Raw genomic sequence first — 21,740 nt, 5'->3', positions numbered from 1 at the left:
AGTTGGAACACAAAATATTAACCTGGCTGGACAGAGAGGAATTTCTAGAAGGGCACAGACCCCAAAACCATCAAATCATCATCAAAACCATCAATGTTAATTTCTAAGGGTCAAATTTTCCTTAAAAACTGGAAAGTCAACCCAGGTTCTTAGGTCATAAACATGTTAAAATTATTGTAGACTAGGGTGGATCTTTCTGTGTCACTTTTGTTAAATTCTTTGCCTTTTTTGGCACCTAAATAAATGTTTGTAATTTTCAAGTTGGAGTCCATGATTGGCTGGGCAAAGATATAAGCTAGTACAGGCTAAACCTACTCCCCAAGCTCAGGAAAAATCAATCCAGAATGCAGGTGATGTACAGCCTTGCTATCACCAAGGTTATCAACAAAATTAACTCACCAATCACCCTCCATAAAATATGGAGGGTGATTGGAGGCAACAAGAAATCTGAGATGCAAATGAAAAAAAATACACATTTTAATAGGAAGTTTGAAAATTTTCCAGCACTTTGCACCAGAAAATACCATTTCAGACCATCCAATTATTTTATCTGCTGGCAAATAAGCAAGAAAACAAACTGACAATATCCTTGAACTAAATTTATAAAATTTTATTCTTTGCGGCAAACTATTAGTTAATGATTATTATATCTGGATTCAGCATGAAATTCTAAATGGAGATGTAGGTCTATTACTTAGCTATCTCAATATTCCATGAATGGAAAAATTTACCAAAATGTTACCACATGATGCCTGTGCAGTTGGAACACAAAATATTAACCTGGCTGGACAGAGAGGAATTTCTAGAAGGGCACTGACCCCAAAACCATCCAATTATCAATACCTTTGTAGCAGAATCTAGCCTCAGTATTCTTGGTACTGATTCACAATGTTAATTTCTAAGAGTCAAATTTTACTTAAAAACAGGAAAGTCAACCTAGGTTCTTAGGTCATAAACATGCTCAAATTATTGTAGAGACTATGGCGGATCTTTCTGTGTCACTTTTGTTAACTTCTTTGCCTTTTTTGGCACCTAAAGTTTGTAATTTTCAAGTTGGAGTCCATGATTGGCTGGGCAAAGATATAGCCTAGTACAGGCTAAACCTACTACCCAAGCTCAGGAAAAATCAATCCAGAATGCAGGTGATGTACAGCCTTGCTATTAACAATATTATCAACAAAATTAACTCACCAGTGCCTTCTGAATTTCAGGAAATTCCATGATAAGTTCCATGTTTGCACAGCAAACCTTCCAACAATGTGGCCGATTTTCGCGCAGTGTTGCAATTCAGGGGGAAAATCGACTAAGGTCTCTTGTCCTGCGAAGGTGAAAATCTTATAGCCCAATTGGCGGGAGAGAGCCCAACTGCGCAACACAGCTTACGGCATGTTGAAGAAAAGAATACAGAGCACGTTTCACGTTGGTAAATTTTGAATCTAGGCTATAAGTGTAGAATACGACAATTCATTTCTTAGAGTTAATAATTAACATAGCCTAGTTTGACGCTATTAGAAAGAAATACCAAGTATATTTTATGCCTTATGTTAACAGAAGCTGGATTCTGTCTCAGACTCTGTCCAGGTTTCCTGCTCAGAATGGTTGAAAGCTGAAAATCGGTTTGGTTTGGTTCTGCTGAAAGCAGAACTGAAATCTACTTAGGTGACAATTATGATTGTGAATTTCCTATTTCTGAAAAATACCTTGGACTTTCAACCATTCTGAGCAGGAAACTTGGACAGAGTTAAGCATCTGAACACCCTCCTAAAAAACAATGATCTTTGAAGAAAGATGCAAGATCTTAGAGCTAAAAAATGTCCCTAATGCTTCTTTTCCAAGTAGTGTTCAGGCAATGTTTCTTCTGTACTATAGTAAAGTTAATGTACAAGTATGGTAATAGCACAAATTATCACCTGTATTTCCCATGTGTTTTTTGTTACCTTAAATTGCAGCTAAGAGCAATCTAAGGATTTCTCCTTGTAGAGCTCTAGAATGATGACTAGTTGTATGCAAGAATCACTGGTGACTAGGTGCGGCTCCATCTTCAATAGCATCCCAATTGAATTTACACTCTAGAGGACCGCTCAGCATCTAGCCTTCATTTAAAAACATCAACTGATTCAGCAGTTTCTTGATTTTGTCAGCATTGACCTAATTTATGGGTATTAAGTAAAAAAAAAGGAGTTTAATTTTGGCAGTTCTTATTATTGACTTATGAAAAATTAAACATACTAGCCTACTTGATGCCTTTTTTATGCTCTTTCCAAATATAACAATCATTTTTGTCAGAAATGAATCGTACCCCCACCCTTGTATATACCAGTTCAGGGTATATATTTGCACATTAGTAGGGTGGTGGTAAAGTTCATTTATGATGCAAATGAGAAGTAAGTTTAAACTTTTCCCCCCGCCCCCCCCCCTAATGTACAAATATTTATCTTGAATTGGTAGGCCTATATATAGGGGTGGTGATAAAATTCATTTCTGACAAAAAGGATTATTATACTCTTAAAGAGCATTAAAAAAGGCATTAAGCAGTATGGTCACTTTATTTGTAAGTCAATAATATGAACTGCCAAAAATTTACTGAAAAAAAGTATGATAGATGGCAACATACATGGGAATTAGGCTAAATATTTGGGGCTGTATATTTGCACATTAGGGGGGAGGGGTAAAGTGTAGTAGAACTGGCTCACAATTTTTTTGCATATTTTGAAGTAATAATTATCTAACATGTTTTTTTTTCTTAAGAGCTACAATTGTGCCCAACCTATTTTTCTTTGCCTTTAATAACATTGTCCAGCAAATAAGGTAGCCTATTATCCTGTAGATGCTGGTTAGTAAAGATGTTGAGCCAACATTTGGGTTGCATTCCATTCTCAAAGCCATGGCTTGGATGACCAATCTTTGTCCTCAGCTCCCTTGAAGCTCTCCACAATACAGGCTGAGACTGCTTGTTTGCTGACAGAGTTCCAAATCCTCACAACTCTATTCAAGAAGAAGTTGTTCTGTAGTCTGGTTTTGGCTTGCTTGCAGTACACCTTCATGGTGTTTCCTCTAGTTCTTGTTGACTGGTCACATTCAAGCATTTTTATTGCAAGCACTGAGTGTGCAGCATTTTGTACACCATGCTGATATCCCCATGCTTCCACTGAAAGGAGAGGGTAGGAATATGTAATTTCTCCAGGTAGGAGGGGTAGTTCAGGCTTTTACAACCCTCTTGTGATTTAGTTGTTTGCCTTTTGTTTTTTCTTGTTGCCTATATTTAATGCAGTTGCTGTACAACTACCAAATTCTAGTTTTGGTCAAACAAATCCTTTATATAGTTGTGATATCAGCTTTTGTGACCTACTGTGGAATGCTCTTTTTACAATTCCCAGGGTCTGGAGTGCCTTGGAGACAACTTTTATTGTTCATCCACAAGTATAACCAGGTCTCTTTCAGCATGGGAGGAATCAATCATCTGCCCAACACCATCTATTCCAGACATGTGATAATGACCCCTTGCAATCTTTCTGCCAGAATGAATTGTCCTGCATTTTTTAATGTTAAATTCTAACCTCCAGAGTTTGCCCAATCTGAGATTTTGTCTTGGTCAGCTTGTAATAAGGCTTGCTCTTTGGCTGTTTTTTGTAGGGCTGATGATTTTTAAATCATTGGCATACAGGTTCATTTTATTTTTGACAGCTTGTGGGGGCATTGTTGGTATAGATGATTAATAATGTTGGAGCAAGGATTGTCCCCTGTGAGACTCTACTTTCCTCTTCAGTACTATATGAGTGAAATGCCTGACTGTTTTCTCCATGCACCTTCGTGCTCTATCTTCTATCTTTCAGGAATGCCATCACCCACTCAACAACCTCATGGCTTACCCCAATTACAAGTAATTTTGCCTGTAGTCAACAATGACATGCTTTGGGAAAATCTAGGAAGATGAGATCTATTGGGATTCCTTTATATAGGAGCTTGATGACAAAATCATAGATATATATCAGATTTGTATCAATGGATCATACTGATCTAAATCCATCCTTACTCTGCATAATAAGATTATCAGAGGTAGAGTGTCTGACAGTGGCATTATTTACTATTCCTTTCAAAATTGTCTCAACAAGACATGTAATGTTAATAGAGTAGTAATTTATTGGGTCTAATTGGCTGCCACCTATATAGATAGGGATGTAAATATCAATAAAATGTTTCAGTTAAAAGATTAAAACTATACATTTGAAAAACATAAAAACCAGACAATAAAATGGTCAGAAATAAGTCAAACCCACAAGTTGGCCTCCTATTAGATTTCTTGTTATAGCCTTTGCTCTTTCCATATCATGGTTGCTTTTCTGGCAATGAACCCCTTCCCCTTTGCTTATGAAGTAAATTTTTACTCTATAATGGACAGCACATTTCTATTAATCAGATTGTCATGGTTGCTTCCATTATTATCCACTTCTAAAATCATTCCAGTTAGCCTTGGTCTATAGGTCTATTTATATCTAATTTTGTAGTTTATAACAGATGAAACAATATTTCATCAAGTTGAGACTACAGAAACCTGTTTTAACAAAGATCCAATGGCTTACCACAAGATTCAATTAACAGATTAATATATTATTCGGGCTAGCCTATATCCAGGACCTTCAATGTTGTGGAGCTTACAACAGGGAGTCTAGTGGCACAACTTTTATTTTAGTCACATGTTTCCTTCAGGAGTAGGCCTAGTCAACCACTAAATATTTACTAGGGTAAGGTCACAGTAATTAGACAACTAATTACCACTACAACATTTTGATCATTGTAAAAAGTATATGATTAGCTTGAATATTTTAACCATATAGAACACTCACAATTTCAAATATACTGATAGACAACAGTGGAACCTAATCTTGGACATACATTTAAAGTTTGAATCTAATTTTGGAAAATGCTTACCAACCTTGGACACAGGATCCTAAAGTTAAAACAATAGAGAATCAATCTTGGACAGATTGAATACAAGACAGGTATTTTGAAACAGAATAGCTTTATTTAAATAGACTATGCTGTAAGGGTGACTGTTGTCTAAATTCAAATATTAGAACACCAAAGTTTTTCAAGATTGTAATGAGCCAATCATAACTGTTAGACTGGTCTGAACTATTAGCCAATCCCAACTATCTAACCCTGTGTATATGATATTCATAATTAGGAATCTATGTGTAGAAAAGCTGCTTTTTAATCAAGATTAATTAAAAAAAACTTTTTCAACAAAATATAAACAAAAAATTAGCAAAACTAAAATCAAATAATCTACCAAGCGTGAAACTACCACAAATCAGCAATGATAAATAAATGAAACCCAAAACAAATAGAAATTACAATAATTAACTGAGTCAAACTCAAAACAAGCAGAAATTAACATAAGTTGGGTGCAAAACCCCTATGCATTCCCAAGGCCAGAACAAAATTTGCACTTTACTGAAAAAATATAAATGTTTTTACTTTTATAACTTTAATAAATCAAATAATATTAACATTTTGATTACTAAATTTCGGTATATGTATATTAAACTGACAATGCACATTCATTTGTATTTTTACAGTAAAGTGCAAATTTTCTTCTGGCCTTGGGAAAGCAAAGGGGTTTTGCACCCAACTTATGTTAATTTCTGCTCGTTTTGAATTTGACTTGGTTAATTATTGTAATTTCTGTTTGTTTTGGGTTTCATTTATTTATCAATAATGATTTGTGGTATTTTCATGCTTGGTAAACTATTTGATTTTAGCTTTGCTCATTTTTTTTTTAATGGAGTTCTTTACTTTTCTTTGGAAAACTTATTTTGTGGAAAAAGTTTTTTTAATTAATTTCCGTTTGTTTTATATTGACATAGTTTTTTCAGAGAAAAAGAAAATAATACTTTAAATCTTTTCGTTTTTTAAGACTTTATAGTTTGGCCTGCTATTTGTATGCTGGAAAAAAAATTTCAGCAATTTTTAACAGCATACACCCTTTTAAAAATCTAGACACAAATAGTACTGTTTAATTTAGTTTCATAACTCCTCTAGTTGACCTGTAATGGAAAACTTGATACCATTTGCAAAAAAATCTGTTTACTTTCTTTGATAGCTTGGATACACTTACACTATTTGGATTTGCTTAAATTTTAAGAGCAGAAGTAGCCCCAAATGTTTGAACAAAATACCCTAAGTCATTCTTGGGATACTGCTGAGATGCCTTATTGGGAATTAGCATTGTCACAGTGCATTTTGATTTAATCTTAAGTCAACATTTATTTTTTAAACATATAAAAATTGGATTTGAGGAAGACTAAAATCTATTCTATAAATCATATACAATAACTTTGTATATAAACTTTATATGCCCCAAGGGCATAACTTACAAACCTTGCACTGAGGGCTCTGAGGGGGTTATCATCCTAAAAGACCTAATTTCCAGAACGTACAACTACGTTGAACAAAACGGATATCTCAAAATTTTGATTGGATGTGTTTTGGAAAATGGTGGGCATGAGAGGGGCATTAGTTGCTATCCAATCACTTTAAACTATTAAAAAGGCAGTAGCCCTTTCAATTTCCAATTGAATGAGCCCTTTTGAAGTTTCTATGACACACTTTCAATAAAAACTTTATATGCCCCAAGGGCATAACTAACAAACCTTGCCCTGAGGGCTGTGGGGGGAGGTGTTGTCATCCTTAAAGACCTAATTTCCAAAACTTTTAACTATGTTGAATAAAATGGCTATCTAAGAATTTTGATTGGATGTGTTTTGGGAAAAGGTGGGTGAGAGGGGGGGTTAGTTGCCCTCAAATCACTTTTGCCTATTAAAAAGGGTACTAGTTCTTTGAATTTCAAATCGAATGAGCCCTTTTTCAAGTTTCTACGAAAAAGATTTCAATAAAAACCTTATATGCCCCCAGGGCATAACTTATAATCCTTGCCCTGAGGGTTGTGGGTGAGTGTCCCCCTTAAAAATATATTTTCCATCTGGAAATTAACTACGCTGAACAAAACGGCTATCTCAAAATTTTTATTGGATGTGTTTGGGGGATGATGGGTGTGGGGGGGGGGGGGCTAGTTGCCCACCAATCACTTTTGACTATTAAAAAGGGCACTAGCTCTTTGAATTTCCAGTCAAATGAGCTTTTATTGAAGTTTCTACAAAGTTTCTATGAAGTTTATTGAAGGTTCTACAACACCTTCTTTAAAAACCTTATATACCCCCAGGGCATAACTTAAAACCCTTGCCCTGAGGGATGTGGGGGAGTGTCCTCCTCAAAAACGTATTTTCTATCTGGAAATCAACAATGCTGAACAAAATGGCTATCTCAAAAGATGTGTTTGGGGGAATGAAGGACATGAGCGGGGGGGTAGTTGCACTCAAATCATTTTTAACTATTAAAAAGGGTACTAGCCCTTTGAATTTCCAATTGAATGAGCCTGTTTTGAAGTTTCTATGACATTGCCTTCTATAAAAACCTTATATGCCCCCAGGGCATAACTTAAAACCCTTCCCCTGAGGGTTGTGGGGGAGTGTCCTCTTCAAAAACAAATTTTCTATCTGGAAACCAACTATTCTGAACAAAATGGCTATCTCAAAATTTTGATTGAATGTGTTTGGAGGAATGATGGGCATGGGGGAGGGGGCTAGTTGCCTCCCAATCACTTTTGACTATTAAAAAGGGTACTAGCGCTTTGACTTTCCAATTGAATGAGCCTGTTTTGAAGTTTCTACGACAACGCCTTCTATATAACCCTCATATGCCCTCAGGGCATAGCTTAAAACTCTTTCTCAGAGGGCTGTTGGGGAGTATCCTCCTCAAAAAGATATTTTCTATCCGAAAATCAATTACGCTTAACAAAAGGGCTCTATAAAAATTTTGAGTGGATGTTTTAGGGAGAATGATGGGCGTGGGGGGGGGGGGGTCGTTGCCTTCCCAAAAATTTCAACAATTCAAAATGGTACTAGCCCTTCGAATTTCCAATCGACTGAGCCTGTTTTGAAGTTTCTACAACAATGCCTTCTATTAAAACCTTATATGGCCCAGTGTATAACTTAAAACCCTTGCCCTGAGGGTTGTGGGAGTCTCCTCCTTGAAAACATATTTTTTGTCTGGAAATCAAGTATGCTGAAAAAAATGGCTATCTAAAAATTTTGATTGGATGTGTTTGGGGGACTGAGGGGCGGGGGGGGGGGAGGGCTAGTTGCCCTCCAATCACTTTTTGACTATTAGAAAAGGGTACTAGCCCTTTGAATTTCCAATTGATTAAGCCTTTCTTGAAATTTCTACAACAACACCTTCTATAAAAAACCTTATATACCCCCAGGGCATAACTTAAAACTCTTGCCCCAAGGGTTGTAGGGAAGTGTCCTCCTCAAAAACATATTTTCTATCTGGAAATCAACTATGCTGGACAAAATGGCTGTCTCAAAATTGTGATTGTTTGTGTTTGGGGGAATGATGGGCGGGGGGGCTATTTGCCCCCCTATCACTTTTGACTATTAAAACGGGCACTAGCCCTTTCAATTTCCAATCAAATGAGCCTTTTTTGAAGTTTCTTCAACAACGCCTTCTATAAAAACCTTAATGCCCCCAGGGCATAACTTAAAACCCTTGCCCTGAGGGTTGTGGGGGAGTGTCCTCCTCAAAAAGATATTTTCTATCTGGAAATCATTTATGCTGAACAAAATGGCTATATCAAAATTTTGATTGGATGTGTTTGGGGGAATGACGGGGGTGGGGGGGCTAGTTGCCCTCCAATCACTTTCGACTATTAAAAAGGGTACTAGCCCTTTGAATTTCCAATTGAATGAGCCTTTTTGAAGTTTCTACGACAACACCTTCTATAAAAAAAACTTATATGTCCCCAGGGCATAACTTAAAACCTTTGCCCTGAGGGCTGCGGGGGAGTGTCCTCCACAAAAAGACATTTTCTCTCTGGAAATCAACTGCGCTGAACAAAATGGCTATCTCAAAATTTTTATTGGATGTTTTTGGGGAAATGGTGGGCACGGAGGGGTGTGAGTTTTCCTCCGATCACTTTTGACTATTAAAAAGGGCACTAGGCCTTCAATGCTTTGAAGTTTCTCTGTCAATGCTCTCTTTAAAAACCTTGTATCCCCCAGGGCATAACTTACAACCCTTGGCCTGAGGGGTGTGGGGGGGGTATCATCCTCAAAGACATAATATCCAGAAATTTCAGCTACATTGAAATAATGGCTCTCTCAAAATTTTGATTGGATGTGTTTGGGGAAATGGTGGGCATGAGAGGGGGGTGAGTTGCCCTCCAATCAGTTTAAACTAGCCTATTAAAAAGGGCACTAGTCCTTTCAATTTTCAATTGAATGAGCCATTTTTGACGTTTCTACAACAACGTTTTATATAAAAAAAAAAACTTATATGCCCCAGGGCATACCTTACAACCATTGACTTGAAGGCTGTGGGGAGGTCATCCTTGAAATCCTAATTTTCAGAACTTTCATCTATGTTGAACAAAATGGCTATCTCCAAATATTAATTGGATGTGTTTCGGAAAATGGTAGGCATGAGAGGGGGGGGGGGGTTAGTTGTCCTCCAATCACTTTCAACTATTAAAAAGGGCACTAGCCCTTTAAATTTCCAATTGAAGGAGCCCTTTTAGAAGTTTCTATAAGAACCTTATATGCTCCCAGGGCATAACTTACAACCCTTGCCCTGAGGTCTCTGAGGGGGCTATCATCCTAAAAGATCTAATTTCCAGAAATTTTAACTAATTTTAATTTGATGTGTTTGGAGAAATGGTGGGCGTGAGAGGGTGGTTAGTTGCTCTCCAATCACTTTCGACTATTAAAAAGGGCACTAGTCCTTCTGATTTGCAATCAAATGGGCCTTTTTTGAAGTTTCTGCAACAACACTTTCTATAAAAAACCTTATATGCCCCCAGGGTATAACTTACAACCCTTGCCCTGGGGGCTCTGAGAGGGCTATTATTCTAAAAGACCTAATTTCCAGAACTTTCAACTATGTTGAACAAAATGAATATCTCAAAATTTTGATTGCATGTGTTTGGGGGAATGGTGGGCATGAGAGGGGGTTAGTTGCCCTCCAATTACTTCTAGATATTAAAAAGGGCACTAGGCCTTTCAATTTCTGATCAAGTGAGCCCTTTTTGAAGTTTTACGACAATTGCTTTCTATAAAAACCTTATATGCCCTCAGGGCATAACTTACAAACCTTGCCCTGAGGGCTGTAGGGGAAGTTTTATCCTCAAAGACATAATTTCCGGACCTTTCAACTACGTTCAACAATATGTCCATCTCAAAATTTTGATTGGATGTGTTTGGAAAAATGGTGGGTGTGAGAAGGGGGTAGTTGCCCTCCAATTATTTTTAAATATTAAAAAGGGTAATAGCCCTTTCAATTTCCAACCGAGTGAGCCCTTTTTGAAGTATTTACGACAACGCTTTCTATAAAAACCTTATCTGCTCTCCGGGCATAACTTACAAGCTTTGTCCTGAGGGCTGTAGGGGGAGTTTCATCCTCAAAGACATAATTTCAGGAACTTTCAACTACGTTGAACAAAATGTCTATCTCAAAATTTTGATTGGATGTGTTTGGGAAAATGGTGGGTGTGAGAGGGAAGTTAGTTCCCCTCCAATCATTTCTGACTATTAGAAAGGGCACTAGCCCTTCGAATTTCTAATCGAATGAGCCCTTTTCGAAGTTTCTATGAAAACACTTCCTATAAAAGCTTATATGCCCCCAGGGCATAACTTACTAAAATTTATCTAAGAATTTTGATATTATGTGTTTGGGGGAATGGTGGGCGTTAGGGGGGTTAGCTGCCCACCAATCATTTTTGATTATTAAAACGGGCACTAGCCCTTTGAATTTCCAATCAAATGAGCCCTTTTTCAAGTTTCTACAGCAAAGCTTTCAATAAAAACCTTATATGCCTCCAGGGCATAACTTATAACCCTTGCCCTGAAAGATGTAGTTGCCCTGATGAAGATGTAATTTCCAGAACTTTCAACTGCGTTGAACAAAATGGCTATCTCAAAATGTTGGTCAGATGTGTTTGGGGAAATGGTGGGCATTGGAAGGGGTGTTAATTGCCTTCCAATCACTTTTGACTTTTAAAAAGGGAACTACCCGTTTCAATTGCCAGTCAAATGATCCCCTTTTGAAGTTTATACAGCAATGATTTCTATAAAAAAAAAACTTATATGCCCCCAGGGCATATCTTACAACCCTTGCCCTGAGGTCTCTGAGGGGGTTATCATCCTAAAAGTCCTAATTTCCAGAAATTTTAACTAATTTTAATTGGATGTGTTTGGAAAAATGGTGGGCGTGAGAGGGAGGCTAGTTGTTCTCCAATCACTTTCGACTATTAAAAAGGGCACTAGCCCTTTTGATTTGCAATCAAATGAGCCTTTTTTGAAGTTTCTACAACAACACTTTCTATGAAAAAAACCTTATATGCCTCCAAGGTATAACTTACAACCCTTGCCCTGAGGGCTCTGAGAGGGCTATTATCCTAAAAGACCTAATTTCCAGAACTTTCATCCTCAAAGATTCATCCTCAATTTCCAGAGTTTCATCCTCAGAAACATAATTTCTGGACCTTTAAACTATGTTGAACAAAATGAATATCTCAAAATTTTGATTACATGTGTTTGGGGGAATGGTGGGCGTGAGAGGGGGGTTAGTTGCCCTCTAATTACTTTTAACTATTAAAAAGGGCACTAGCCCTTTCAATTTCCAATCAAGTGAGCCCTTTTTGAAGTATTTACGACAACGCTTTCTATAAAAACCTTATCTGCCCCCAGGGCATAACTTACAAACCTTGCCCTGATGGCTGTAGGGGGAGTTTCATCCTCAAAGACATAATTCCTGGAACTTTCAACTATGTTGAACAAAATGTCTATCTCAAAATTTTGATTGGATGTGTTTGGGAAAATGGTGGGTGTGAGAGGAAAGTTAGTTCCCCTCCAATCATTTCTGACTATTAGAAAGGGCACTAGCCCTTCGAATTTCTAATCAAATGAGCCCTTTTTGAAGTTTCTATGAAAACACTTCCTATAAAAACCTGCCCTAGGGCATAACTTACTAAAATTTATCTAAAAATTTCGATATTATGTGTTTGGGGAAATAGTGGGCGTTACAGGGGGGTTAGTCACCCTCCAATCATTTTCGACTATTAAAAAGGGCACTAGCCCTTTGAATTTCCAATCAAATGAGCTCTTTTTCAAGTTTCTACAAGCTTTCAATAAAAACCTTATATGCCCACAGGACATAACTTATAACCCTTGCCCTGAAGACTGTGTGGTGGGGGGGGGGGGTCCTGCTCAAAGATGTTATTTCCAGAACTTTCAACTGCGTTGAACAAAATGGTTATCTCAAAATTTTGATTGGATGTGTTTGGGGAAATGGTGGGTATGGAAGGGGTGTTAGTTGCCTTCCACTCACTTTTGACTATTAAAAGGGGCACTAGCCGTTTCAATTGCCAATCAAATGAGCCCCTTTTTAAGTTTCTACAGCAATGCTTTCTATAAAAAACCTTATATGCCCCAGGGGATAACTTACAGCTCTTTCCCTGAGGGTTGTGGGATAGGGGGGGGGGCGGTTGTCATCCTCAAAGACCTAGTTTCCAGAACTTTCAACTACGTTACACAAAATGGCTATCTCAAAATTTTTAGTGTATGTGTTTGTGGATATGGTAGGCGCGGAAGGGGTGTTAGTTCCCTTCCAATTACTTTTGACTATTAAAAAGGGCACTAGCCCTTTGAATTTCCAATCGAATGAGCCCTTTTTGAAGTTTCTATGACAAAAGTTTCTATAAAAACCTTATATGCCCCAAGGGTATTACTTACAACCCTTGCCCTGGGGTCTGTGGGGGGAGTATCCTCCTCAAAAACATAATTTCTATCTGGAAATCAACTATGTTGAACAAAATGGCTATCTCAAAATTTTGATTGGATGTGTTTGGGGAAATGGTGGGTGTGGAAGGTGTGTTAGTTGCATTCCAAACACTTTTGACTATTAAAAAGGGGAGCCATTCCAATTTCCAATCGAATGAGCCCTTTTCGAAGTTTTTATGACAACTCCTTTGATACGAAGTGCCCTGGTCTGGAAAAAGAAAACAATTATTATACATTGTGCCAACATCATTCTTTACTTTGGCAGTGCTATTGCGCTGCCTATGATAGTTTTATAAGACATTGAAAAGTTGCAGCACAGTAGTTTTAGCAGAGAAGTTCAAAAATTAAACAAATCATTTCAACAATGTTAGCAATCTTTAGCATCCCACTTCACATCTTTTTGGACATCACCCTGTTCTAATAAATTAATTGTATTTCCACCACCAATCAAACTGAGTTCAGACTAAGCAGTATCAATGCCCATTGCTCTTTTCCAACTAGTCAAAATCCCATAAGGGATACCAAAACTTTTCTTTGATAAAAAGGCCATACTGATGCCTTTTTAACAGGAAGATGTTACCTTCTCTTGCAACTTTTGAGTCTACAATATCCACAAAGGTATAAATGTTGTAATCAAATTAAAATCAGTTGACTAGTTACTACACAGCTTTGACATTAAATTTCTGTTCTAGAATCCATTTCTCATCATTGCAAGTCTGCTCTATTTCTGGGTTGTGGTCTGAACTTTGGTGACCTAGAATCAAAAATATCCTCCTTTTTCATTATAACAATGTACATGGGAGCAGGCCTGATTGCCTCCAATCACTTTCAAATGTTAAAAATAATGCTAGAGCTTAAAGTTTGCAATTGAATGAGTCGCATCTGACACTTCTGCAACCACTCCTTCCACACAAAGTGTCCTGGGAAAAACGTGTATAGAATCCATATTACTCTTTACATAAACAGTGTTTTATGCTGCCTACAATTACTAGGCTCCTGATCTTTATGTCAGAATTACTTGTGACAAAAATACAGGACAGTAAATTTTTGCTCCTCAGAAGGTTCTACTTACTTAGGTCTTAGCCATTCTTGTTGAACGTTTTGGGGCCATGATTCCTGCCAACCCATTTGCAAGGACTCAGTACATCACTCTATCTGGCTAAGTACATGATAACTAGGCTATATTGATGTTGTCAAAGTTTTCTATTCATTGTTTTCATGGCCTGACTCATGGATGAAGGCTAAAGAAAATTGTATGTTTTGTGAATAAAATCTTCAGAAATGAATCTATGGTGACTCTAATAGGAGAGGGGTTAAGAAGCTTGTACCTCGTTTCTTTGTCCTCCTGCAAGGCTTAAAAGGGTAAATGGAAATAGGTCCTAACTTTGCAAATAACAGTTTGGCTTTGAATACAGGCTATATTCTGGAAGCTAGGTCATGAAGTTCTAAAAAAGGATAAGCAGAGGTCAAATTGTTGTGAATAAAAATCAGTTTCTTCTTTATTTCTTGGAAATACAGTCACTTGATAAATTGAAAAAGGAATGCCTTGATAATTTGAATTTGTAACAAGGGCATCTTGCTTGGCAATATTCTGTAAAGAAAATTGCTTAAACCTTATTGGCTTGCCATAATGTAAAAAAAAGGAAACAATCGAAAATGGAAGTTTTAAGGCCAAACGAGAATACTGAATAAACAATATATTCAAGGAAAGTGTCAAAGAAAAAACCAACAAAACAAACGCGGAAAGTCAATAATGTTTTAGAGGTAATTACTTGGCTAAAAAAAAAGAGAGAGAGAGAAGAAGAAGAAGAAAAGGACTGTCATCCTACTCCAGTAATTGAGATAAATGTGCACTTGAACGAGGCTTAAACCTTACTCATCTATCCAATTACCTAGGACAAATTATTTTGTTTCGCGCTGAAGAAGAGAGGCGGTTTTCCTCTCGAAATATTCACTTTGTTTGTTTATTCAGTAATCTCGTTTGGCCTTAAAAACCCCATTTTTGACTGTTTCCTTTTTTTACAATATTCTGTAAAAACATATAAATTCTGCTGGATAGCATTGATAAAAGTAAGAATGTAAAAATAACAGTTTTGACCTCTATAATTAGTTGTACTACCCTACATAACTGCTTAAAAAAAGTGGGTTTGCTAGGGAAACAGAAAACCCTACATGGTTATCAGAGTCACGAGATTTAACACGATTCATACCTTAGACACAGAGTGATTACTTCTACCCAACTGTGAGGAGTTTACCTTTGAGACTTTGTTCACATGGACAATGAAATTGCTGTCCATGGTGCTTTAACTGATGCTAAATTGTTGGCTTTTCAAAATGAGGAGGAAGATAAAAAAGGAGAAACACTTACTCGAGTCACATTAAGCAAGGCAACATTATACATCAACACCTTACTTTCCTATCTCTCAGAACAGAAACAAGGGATAGTTTCTTTACAACTCTTATCACCATTGAAAATGAATTAGATAATGTAAGATGGAAGTTGCTTCATAAAAAAAAAAATCACCAATTACTTTGCAAAATCATTTTTTAGCCTGGATGGTTTTCAACATACATATGTGATTAATAAGTTTATTTTATTTTTGTGATTAATAAGTTAATTTTTATGTGATTAATAAGAGTTTTATTTATTTATATACATATATGTGTTATTTATTTTCAATAGAGCACTTGTTTACTTCAAATTCTTCCTTGTTCCTTCTTGATTATTTGACTCCTGTTATTTTGAACTTTTCCTCTGGTCCCTTAAGTTTCAAATTTTCAAGAGTCGACTGTATGAGCTCACTAATAAATAAAAACCGCAATTTGACCAGGATGAGGCTCTTTCCTGCTCATTTTTGAGGGCATATCAGATATTTTCTTACTTAAAGGCTGCTTGTAATTTTTCTGCTTTTACAGTTTGAGATAAAGAAAGTGCAATAAAACAAAAAATAAGAGTCTTAAATACACATAAGCATTTAAAGAGGGCCATGTCTTTGGTGCTCTTTGCTACCCTGTGCACTGCTCAGGCCACCTATTGTTGAATCCAGACAATTTAATATAGTGATGCAAGATGGAAATGTAGACAAAGGACAAGCAGAAAGAAAAGGATGGAATGAATATTTTTTTTTTTTTTTTTTTTTTTTTTTTTTTTTTTTAGATAGATAGATAGGTAGATCTAAAGGTGCATTAGAAAAGGGGAAAAAATGGCCATAGCTTTAGATACATTTATTGACTTCAGTATTTTTATAAATAAATAAAAAGTTTTGCACAATTCAAGCTTTTTTTCAATGATTCCAAAACAAAATAACATATTGTTGGTTTAAATTATCAAATTTGAGGTAATTTGCAGAGGAACCCCCATAAAATGCTTTTTATAAAACCAGGTAGGAGTAAACAAGGCCATACCCAGGATTTTTTTGGAGGGGGTGTTACTCAAAAAAAATTTCGGGGGGGGGGGTATACAAAAAAACGTATAAAATGCACACACAATTTGTTTATATCCATTTTTGTTACGTTTTTACGAGTCAAACAAACATTTCTGGGAGGGGGGGGGGTCAACCCCCCCCAAAACTCCCCTCTGGGTACAGTCTTGAGAGTAAAGGAATTTAGAAAGGCGCTGACACTGACAATGCATACCTCCCCCAGAAGTGGAGAGGACTGTTTTCGCCATTCAATTTAGTTTGCAGACAACAGGAAGTTGCAGTTATAGAATTTTGATATTTGATTTGCTCAACAAAGCTAAAGGCTTTTCAGTTATAAATTTTACCTGGCTGTTTTTATTATGGCTATAGCTGTTACTAAAGGCTGGTTATATGGAAAACAAATGTGATTAGCACAACTTGAACTAGAAAACATTCTATTTCTAACATTACTCTTCTCCTAATTCATTAAAATAAATAAACAACTGATACCAGACAGTTAAATATTTGTAGGCAATCCAAAGGCATAGTTTCTTATCATTTTTAACCTTATGTATCTAATGAATATATTTTAGCTGTATGCATAACATTTACTTATAAATTCATTTTCTTTCCAGGATGACATATAAAAGGAAGAAATACCACCGTGGAGAAACTGGCATTCAAAAGAAGTACAGGCTTAAAAGGAAAACTAAAGATTTGGATGAGGTTTGTTTTGTTTATTGATTTATTAAATCAAGAGGCGGTAACCCACAGGCTTTACAGCATAGAAATAGTGAGAATTGAAATTCAGAATTATTTTAAGGTTTCTTCAGTTTGTAATTGAATAGAATCCTGATCACTTAGATCTTAAGAAAACTGTAGCCTAACTTGAGATTAGTGATATTCAGGTTAAGTTTCATATTTTGAATATATGTATTGCTAGATCTTTTTTCGCTTCTTCTCTCTTTAAACTACAATAGTTAGGATAATGTTTAAAACATTATTTAGTTACATTATAATACACATTTAAAAAACTTGGGCATATTATAAGAAAAGAGAGCATAAAGATTGGTGAGCTTCAAGTAATTACGGTTTTTATTAACAAATTTAACTTTGGAGTCCATTTTGAGCCATAGGTGTAAGTAGGGCCGTCATGTTTGGGGGGGGACGTCCCCCCCCCCGAATGTTCTTGGTCACTCGGTAAAAAAAAGTAAAACGTGGTGCGAGCGCCACGACTTTTCCGACGCCGCTAAAATTCTTTGTTTGGTTCAATAAAGACCACGACAATTCTGACATGTCATCTACAGAAATTTTGAACTTGATCGGTAAACACAGTTGTTTTACCGACTCCTGCCGTGATTTTACAGATGGCGCCACAACTTTCTATTTGGTTAGTTAATCAGCATTCAAATAGTGACATGATATGTACCGAAATCTAAATCTCCGTTGGTATATGCAGTGTTTTTACTGACTCGTGCAGTGATTTTACGTATTGTATTCGAAACGGACATTATGCTAATTATTAATTGCAAAAAACAGTTGGCAAAAATGACCAGCCAGTCGGTAAAATCTCTTAACATTAATTTTCAAACCTATTTTTGAATCCTGAACTCTCAAAACCTCTAAAAAAAATATTGGCATTGCTAGCATTTTGATCTACGACGCTCAAATCATCTGCAAAATCCGGATTTAGGATAGCTCTACTCTTCTATTTCAGACCATTTTCTCTCATAACCTTTGCTGTGTTTCCTAGGACAAAATTCATCAAAATAATACATAAAAACGGGGATAAAACGCAATTCTGCTTAACCTCTGACTCCAGGCAGAATACTAACCGCAATTCCTACCTTACTTGCAGCAATATTACTCTCGTATGTAGCACTACTTACTTTAATGTACATATCTAGTATATCGCACAAGGATAGGGCCTTCACTGAAGCTTTTCTGTCAGCTATATCAAATGGCGGTTCATAAGCTATAAACTGAAGACTAAAGGGGTCTGATGATTCAGGTATTTGACTATTATTAATGTAAGAATAAAATTTAGCTGATGCACTCTCTCCCCTTCCTGAAAGCACACTGTTCTTCTCTTAAATTTTTATCTATAACATCTCCTTGCCTAATAAGTGTCATCATGCTAAGTAATTTACTTCCTACAGTAATCAGACTAATGCTACTGCAATTACTACATTCAGTCTTCTCATCTATCATATAGAGGAGCTTTATTAAAGGTTCAGTAAAATCACCAGGTACATCCCTTTTTCAAAAATTTTATTCAGTAATTTAACTGTGACCATGGGCGCCCATATGGGGGGGCAGGGGGGGGGGGGCTCTGGCCCCCCCCCGGGCTTAATGAGGCTGCCTTATTTTTATAATTTTGTTATGAGTTTTCTATTAAATAGCATTAAAATTAGCAATTAGCCCACTTTTGCCCCCCCCCCCCTGGAATTCAGCTTATGGGCGCCCATGACTCTGACTTCACAGCCACCATGTTCCAAGAACTCATTTACCATGTTATCAGCACCAGAGGCCTTATAATTTGCTTATCATTTTAGTGCTCCCTCTAATTTCTCTTTGGAAGATAAATCTTCTTTCTCTTCCAAATTGTAAAAGATAGCTCATTCTTTTCTATATAATTTCCTGCATTTTCCTAAAATTATCCTGTCCATCTTCTAAATTAATGAGGTGTTGAGGTGCTCTATCATCCTGTCATGACTGATCTTTGTTGCCATTGATATTCTGTATAGTAAGTTAGAATCTTTGATATTTTGTGTATGCCTTGATAATTTTTATATATTTTCCTGCAATTCCTGTTGTTTATAGATTGATGCAGATCTGAAGGCAGAAGTTGTCGACAATTTTTTAAATCAGCCAGTTGACCTCGAAAAGGCAGGAGGTGGTCAATTTTACTGTGTCCACTGCGCGTACGTTCTTTTTTTCTTCTGTTTTTCGTTTAGGGAACCTTCAATACTGTGTAGGTATTTGTGTATTTTAAAAAAATGTTTCGGATTTCTTTCCAAGCATGGAAATATAAATTAGAAAATATGTTATTTTGTATATGGTAAAATAAATATTAGAATATTAATTCATGTTTGATGATTGCTCACTTGTAAAGGTCAAGGATTAATTGACCAGCTCCTTAATGGGTTTTCAGTTATAACTGTTTATCTTTCCCCTTTTATTAAGGAGATTAACAGCCGAAGAGGTAAATGGCAGAATGGGAAGAATTGTTATTATTGCCCTTTTGTCCTATCCTCACAAATTAATTGGACTTCCTTTGCATGGGGAATTGGTAAGTAGGACTAAATGCTCTGTTTTTAAAACATGTCAAAGAACCAAAATTGAAGCTAATCTTAAGGCAACAATAAGGCTTCAAAAACATCATGTCCTTTTAATAACTACTGTCAAAATATGATTTCCCTCTGCCTTTCCATGGTAGACCTTGGGTGCAGTTCACCTACATTTGCATAATTATGTCGGCAAAAAGGATAAAATTCTATCTATTTGGCAGGATTTTGCAGCATTCCACGCAGCTGGAAAAACTGCACGCAGAAAATGTGTTACCTAAATTTCGCTAAAAGTGTCATGTGTGATGACAGCAGTAAATGTTTTTAGCTATTGAAAGGAAGAATGTTTTCCATTTTAAATTGTAGTTTTGTAGTATAGTTAAATTAATTTTTTCCATTATATAAATTTTTGTTTTCAAACGGTCTATTTTTCTCACTTACTCTCCCTCTTTCCTTTTTCTCTATGTCTACTCGTTCTTTCTTTCTCTCCCGTTATTTATATTACCCTTCTATGACGTTGGGAAAAAAAAACTTCTCACAGTGTTTAGTACTGATCTGTTAAAAAAAATGGGGAAAAGAGACGAATACTCGTATCGACCATGGTTGTGTTTTAAAAAATCGATAATCTTTAATACGATAAATAGCCTTACGAGTTTCATTTATTTCAGAAAAATAGAAGAGTTCGAAATGAAAAACAAGAATAGCTTGTTACCTAACCAGAAGCAATTTACAATATATGTCAGACTACTACTACTGCTCACAATTCTTTGTAGCAAAAGGTCCCTTAGGTCAACACTGCGTAAAAACATGTCAGATTCTTGGTTATATTTTCCCCTAGGGTATATTTTCCCATTCATCAAGGAAGAAGGCTTTGCATTAGGTGGCTTTGTCCTCTGCACTCTGTCAAACCTAGTTACATATCCTAATTGGATTTGACTATGGCTACCAGAGGGTAAGAATGCAAGTTACGTCGTATCGAAGGTAATTTGTGTAGCCTGTACCTGATTTTTGAAAGTAATTGCCCGGAAATCAAAATAATTAAGATAATTTCGTGGTTTCTTAAGGTTGAATTAGCCTTTTTGAATTAAAATGCCTAAAACTTCCCGCACATATTCTAAAATAAATCAATTGGTCATCAAATGATGGCGCAATTTTTTTAATTAATTTTTCTATTGGAATTTGGAAGGGTTGGTGTTCCGTTTCCTGAAAAACTTTCTATTTAGGATAAGCTAAATTATGGAACTAGTTTTTTGAGTCAACTTGGTTGAAATGCCCATAAGGTCCTTCGAAAGCTCTCAAATGAGCTGTTTTCCCGAATTTGTATTGGAAAGCGCAAGGCTTAGCATTGTCCATTTATGTGCTAATTCTTGTAATATACGCATGCAGCCAAATAGGGTAGAGCGACCTATCATAATGTATTTACAAAGCTTGAGCGTTCAAACAGTAGATTGATATAGATCCAATTACAGCCAGATTACCCTAACCCAATTTTTCATATCAGATATTTCAAGCGTTTTTCGGATCAGATGGCATCCTAAACTGTCTATCAGTAAAAAGAATAAAAGTTTATTTTTATTTGTTTTATTTTTATTATTTTTGTGATATGGTTCGAGGGAGGGGGAGTAGATTTTAAAAAAAATGAAAATCAGGCGAATTATATTGAAATTAAATACGATTATTCGGGAAGTCATAAATATTCAGACTTTAGGAGTAGGATGGGCCGTATCCTTTCTTTTATCCATGCTTGCTCTTGTAAACTGTAACGCTTTTTCCTTTTGGAGCACTGACATCTGTGTCCCATTTCTAAACTTCTTGTTCATTTCTTTTCTTCCAGACGATACTTCATTGACGACCAGGCAATTAAAGAACATTTTCGATCCAAAGTTCATAAAAGGCGGTTAAAAGCACTTGAGCTTGAACCATATTCTATTGAGGAGAGCCTTAGAGCTGCTGGACAAGGAAATTATATCCCCCCTAAGAAAAGAGTGATTGAAACCATATTCCCTAAAGCATTAGAGAATAAAACAGAAGAAAAAATGGAAGAAGTGAACGAGCTTCTGAATTCTATGTAAACCAGTTGTTTTGAGCTGAGTGCAACGTTTGGTTCAAGTATTCGTATACTTCTTCAACTTATTAGATTGATATATTTATATTTT

General features: G+C 36.2%; 1 protein-coding gene across 5 annotated transcripts; it reads left to right on the top strand.

Moving 5' to 3' along the window:
• The first annotated feature begins 1,377 nt into the window (after nt 1-1,377).
• On the top strand, nt 1,378-21,656 carry LOC148953054 (zinc finger protein 593 homolog). 5 transcript variants are annotated; one of them, XM_089088269.1, is made up of 4 exons: nt 1,378-1,419; nt 16,933-17,023; nt 19,121-19,221; nt 21,419-21,656. In XM_089088269.1, the coding sequence occupies exons 2-4, from the start codon at nt 16,934-16,936 to the stop codon at nt 21,654-21,656; spliced, it is 429 nt and encodes a 142-aa protein (XP_088944395.1). In that variant the 5' UTR covers nt 1,378-1,419; nt 16,933. The 5 variants fall into 5 exon arrangements, with proteins under 5 accessions (XP_088944395.1, XP_088944397.1, XP_088944394.1 ...); XM_089088271.1 differs by having other exon boundaries at nt 1,411-1,423; XM_089088268.1 differs by lacking the exon at nt 1,378-1,419 and adding an exon at nt 1,421-1,477.
• The last annotated feature ends 84 nt before the right edge of the window (nt 21,657-21,740 follow it).

The sequence above is a fragment of the Artemia sp. Qi Xiang Cuo genome, chromosome 4 (genome assembly GCF_049724085.1).
Source record: "Artemia sp. Qi Xiang Cuo chromosome 4, ASM4972408v1, whole genome shotgun sequence".
NCBI classification, from domain to species: domain Eukaryota; kingdom Metazoa; phylum Arthropoda; class Branchiopoda; order Anostraca; family Artemiidae; genus Artemia; species Artemia sp. Qi Xiang Cuo.
The sequence above is the reverse complement of the archived record's forward strand: the minus strand, read 5'-3'. Positions and strand labels throughout refer to the sequence as shown.